Source organism: Conger conger, chromosome 5 (assembly GCF_963514075.1).
Source record: "Conger conger chromosome 5, fConCon1.1, whole genome shotgun sequence".
Lineage (NCBI taxonomy): Eukaryota > Metazoa > Chordata > Actinopteri > Anguilliformes > Congridae > Conger > Conger conger.
In genome coordinates this window covers 1386894-1391893 of record NC_083764.1, presented here as the reverse complement: position 1 = coordinate 1391893, position 5000 = coordinate 1386894, and the positions used below count along the sequence as shown (strand labels likewise).

Sequence of the window (5000 nt, the reverse complement as noted above, 5' to 3'; positions counted from 1 at the left end):
GAGTCTCAGTCAGAGTCCAGCAGAACTACAGTCCAGTGAGTCTCAGTCAGAGTCCAGCAGAACTACAGTCCAGTGAGTCTCAGTCAGAGTCCAGCAGAACTACAGTCCAGTGAGTCTCAGAGAGTCCAGCAGAACTACAGTCCAGAGAGTCTCAGTCAGAGTCCAGCAGAGCTACAGTCCAGTGAGTCTCAGTCAGAGTCCAGCAGAACTACAGTCCAGTGAGTCTCAGAGAGTCCAGCAGAACTACAGTCCAGTGAGTCTCAGTCAGAGTCCAGCAGAGCTACAGTCCAGTGAGTCTCAGTCAGAGTCCAGCAGAACTACAGTCCAGTGAGTCTCAGTCAGAGTCCAGCAGAACTACAGTCCAGTGAGTCTCAGTCAGAGTCCAGCAGAGCTACAGTCCAGTGAGTCTCAGTCAGAGTCCAGCAGAACTACAGTCCAGAGAGTCTCAGTCAGAGTCCAGCAGAACTACAGTCCAGTGAGTCTCAGAGAGTCCAGCAGAACTACAGTCCAGTGAGTCTGTCAGAGAGTCCAGCAGAACTACAGTCCAGTGAGTCTGTCAGAGAGTCCAGCAGAACTACAGTCCAGTGAGTCTGTCAGAGAGTCCAGCAGAACTACAGTCCAGTGAGTCTCAGTCAGAGTCCAGCAGAACTACAGTCCAGTGAGTCTCAGTCAGAGTCCAGCAGAACTACAGTCCAGTGAGTCTCAGTCAGAGTCCAGCAGAACTACAGTCCAGTGAGTCTCAGAGAGTCCAGCAGAACTACAGTCCAGTGAGTCTCAGTCAGAGTCCAGCAGAACTACAGTCCAGAGAGTCTCAGTCAGAGTCCAGCAGAACTACAGTCCAGTGAGTCTGTCAGAGAGTCCAGCAGAACTACAGTCCAGTGAGTCTCAGTCAGAGTCCAGCAGAACTACAGTCCAGTGAGTCTCAGTCAGAGTCCAGCAGAACTACAGTCCAGTGAGTCTCAGAGAGTCCAGCAGAACTACAGTCCAGTGAGTCTCAGTCAGAGTCCAGCAGAACTACAGTCCAGTGAGTCTCAGAGAGTCCAGCAGAACTACAGTCCAGTGAGTCTCAGTCAGAGTCCAGCAGAACTACAGTCCATTGAGTCTCAGTCAGAGTCCAGCAGAACTACAGTCCAGTGAGTCTCAGTCAGAGTCCAGCAGAACTACAGTCCAGTGAGTCTCAGTCAGAGTCCAGCAGAACTACAGTCCAGTGAGTCTCAGAGAGTCCAGCAGAACTACAGTCCAGTGAGTCTCAGAGAGTCCAGCAGAACTACAGTCCAGTGAGTCTCAGTCAGAGTCCAGCAGAACTACAGTCCAGTGAGTCTCAGAGTCCAGCAGAACTACAGTCCAGTGAGTCTCAGAGAGTCCAGCAGAACTACAGTCCAGTGAGTCTCAGTCAGAGTCCAGCAGAACTACAGTCCAGTGAGTCTCAGTCAGAGTCCAGCAGAACTACAGTCCAGTGAGTCTCAGTCAGAGTCCAGCAGAACTACAGTCCAGTGAGTCTCAGTCAGAGTCCAGCGGGGCACTCTGACTCTTTGACTGGCGCATCAGAGGGGAATAATGACGGGACGTCAGGTTGGAGGGGGCCCCCCCGCTCAGCAGAGAACCCGTTTACAGAAGAGCGTCATTATTCACCCTAACCCTGCTGACTACAGCTCCCAATGCTGGGGTAACCATTCCCCACAGGGAGGGAGGAGAGGGAGGGGGGGAGAGGGAGACAGAGGGAGAGAGAGAGGAAGAAAGGGGGAGAGAGAGGGAGAGGTAGAGAGGGGTGGATAGGGAGGGAGAGGGGGAGACAGATGAAGAGAGGGGGAGAGAGGGAGGGGGAGAACAGCGCATGTTAGGCTCTTAGGAAAGTGGCCTGCAGATGAGATAGAGCTCTCTCACTCTCCCACACTCTCTCTCCCTCACTCTCTTACTCACACACTCACACACTCACACACTCACACACTCACACACTCTCTCACTCTCTCACTCTCTCACTCTCTCACTCTCTCACACAGACTCCCTCACTCTCTCACTCTCTCACACACAGACACACTCTCTCACTCTCTCACTCACACAGACTCTCTCTCTCACTCTCTCACTCACACACAGACACACTCTCTCATTCTATCACTCTCACTCACTCACTCTCCACCACACACTCACTCACACTCTCACTCTCACGTACACATATACACATATGCTCACACACTCACATATGCATATACACACATTGCCACACACTCAAACACTCAGAAAAACACACACAATCACAGAGACACACACACAATGAGGAGTGAGGTTAGAGGTTAGTGTGTGGGGGTGAGGTTAGTGGTTAGTGGTTAGTGCGTGGGGGTGAGGTTAGTGGTTAGTGTGTGGGGGTGAGGTTATGGGTTGCGTGTGGTGGTGAGGTTAGTGGTTAGTGTGCGGGGGTGAGGTTAGTGGTTAGTGTGTGGGGGTGAGGTTAGTGGTTAATGTGCGGGGGTGAGGTTAGTGGTTAGTGTGTGGGGGTGAGGTTAGTGGTTAGTGTGTGGGGGTGAGGTTAGTGGTTAGTGTGTGGGGGTGAGGTTAGTGGTTAGTGTGTGGGGGTGAGGTTAGTGGTTAGTGTGTGGTGGTGAGGTTAGTGGTTAGTGTGTGGGGCTGAGGTTAGTGGTTAGCGTGTGGGGGTGAGGTTAGTGGTTAGCGTGTGGGGGTGAGGTTAGTGGTTAGTGTGTGGGGGTGAGGTTAGTGGTTAGCGTGTGGGGGTGAGGTTAGTGGTTAGTGTGTGGGGGTGAGGTTAGTGGTTAGTGTGTGGGGGTGAGGTTAGTGGTCAGGGTGTGGGGGTGAGGTTAGTGGTCAGGGTGTGGGGGTGAGGTTAGTGGTTAGTGTGTGGGGGTGAGGTTAGTGGTTAGCGTGTGGGGGTGAGGTTAGTGGTTAGCGTGTGGGGGTGAGGTTAGTGGTTAGTGTGTGGGGGTGAGGTTAGATGAGAATGGGGGATGGTGGGAGGCAGAGAGGGAGAGACAGACCGCAGCTCATGACATTAAACCACCCATCTCTCCCTGAACTCACCCTGCTTCACTGGCCCTGGAGGCCTGAGACAGCTAGACTCACAAGAGCTCACTGCCATCTGCTGGCCATGAGCAGAACTGCAAGATTGTTTTCAGCCTGGCAGGGTAGCCAGTGGCACACTATACTCTCTCAGTTCAAGTTGCTTTAATTGGAACATTAGTTTGTCGTGCCAAAGCATATATATATATATAAGACATACATTTCACACTGAACAATACTTGAACAATTATAAACACATGAACACAATCTATACATTACAATAATAACATAACATAATAATAATAATAATAAAATAATACATGAGAAATTATGCCCATTTCTCTCAGTGTTATACTGTCGGCTCAGTGTGGTACTCACTGGGGCTCTTGCTGGCCGGGGGCTCTGGCCCCTCCCCCTGAACATTCCCAGCATGCTCCTCTCCCGCCACTCTGGCGGGGGCCGGAGCACCTGGGGGCGGGGCCTGCTGTGGTTCCGCCTCCAACACATCTGTACAGGAAATACACACATAATGATACAAACACCAAACACACACACACACACACACACACAGATTACACACACACACACACACACACACACACACACAGATTACACAAACACACACACACACACACACACAGATTACACACACACACACACACACACAGATAACACACACACACACACACACACAGATTACACACACGCCAAACAGAGGTGTGGGGAGGTCACCTCTCTTCCTCCGCGCCTCCTGGATCTCCTCACACATGCGGCTGAACTCTACGTCCATCTCAGAGGCAAACATGGCATGAGCAGTGTCCTTCAGGCTGCAGGCGCGATGTCGAATAATCTTATCTGAGGGAGAGAGAGTTATTATTATGTTGTTATTGTGGGAGAGAACTGGAGAGAAAGAGTGGGAAAGAGAGAGAGGGAGCGAGAGTGGGGGAGGGGGAGAGAGAGAGAGAGTGCGAGAGGGAGAGGGAGAGGGAGAGGGAGAGGGAGAGAAAGAGTGGGAGAGAAAGAGTGGGAGAGAGGGAGACAGAGAGTGGGAGAGAGGGAGACAGAGAGTGGGAGAGAGAGAGGGAGAGAGTGGGAGAGAGGGGAGTGGGAGAGATGAGAGAGAGTGCGAGAGAGAGAGAGGGGAGAGGGAGAGAAAGAGTGGGAGAGAGAGAGAAGAGTGGGAGAGAGGGAGAGAGAGAAAGAGTGGGAGAGAGGGAGGAGAGAGAGAGAGAGAAAATGGGAGAGAGGGAGGGAGAGAGAGTGGGGAGAGAGGGAGAGAGAGAGAGAGAGAAAATGGGAGAGAGGGAGGGAGAGAGAGTGGAGAGAGGGAGAGAGAGAGAGAGAGGGAGGGAGAGGGAGAGAGAGGGATAGAGTGGAAGAATAAAAGTGAGTACTTTGGTGTTTATTATGACATGAATCTGAGGCAAATAGATGTTTTCAGAGTGTGCGAGAGAAGCAGGTGAGCCAATCAAACCACGCTTTGCTCACCACCTTCATTTACTAATTTTTTAAAACTTTATTTAAAGTCCTCCCAGCCTCCCGATATCGCTCGTCTAACCCTTAATAAAATAAAATTAAAAATCACTTTTGTCTTTTTGTTTTTGTCTTCATGAGTGTTTTGCTATTTATGGATTTTGACTTCCAGGAATATTTACTAGTTCTCACTGTAGATCAATTTATCTACAGGGCACCGGGAACACACCACAAAAACAAAATAGATTTTTTAAGGGGGGGGGGGGGGGGGGGGGGTCATGATGCTGTAGGCTTGAGATTGGAACAGCACAGCTCTAAATGTGTGCTGACACATTAACATCACCTGTGCACATTAACATCATGGTTATTCCTCAATTGTTATTATTATTAAAATGCGCTCAGGCACAGCCGCAGAAGGCCAGGAGGAGCTGAGCTCAAAGCGGGTCAGAGCTTGATGGACGTGGCTTTGTGGGGAAAACGATGGGTGGTATATGTGTGTGTGTGAGTGTGTGAGTGTG

The 5000-nt window shown here is 50.9% G+C and overlaps 1 protein-coding gene across 1 annotated transcript in view; it reads right to left on the bottom strand.

Moving 5' to 3' along the window:
* atad2b (ATPase family AAA domain containing 2B) overlaps positions 1-5000 on the bottom strand; it is a 51468-nt gene that overhangs the window by 11205 nt on the left and 35263 nt on the right. Inside the window, exons 23-24 of the mRNA XM_061242874.1 lie at positions 3742-3864; positions 3388-3516 (exon numbers count right to left, since the gene is read on the bottom strand). Coding sequence (XP_061098858.1) covers positions 3388-3516; positions 3742-3864 — 252 coding nt within the window. The remainder of the gene's footprint in view (positions 1-3387; positions 3517-3741; positions 3865-5000) is intronic.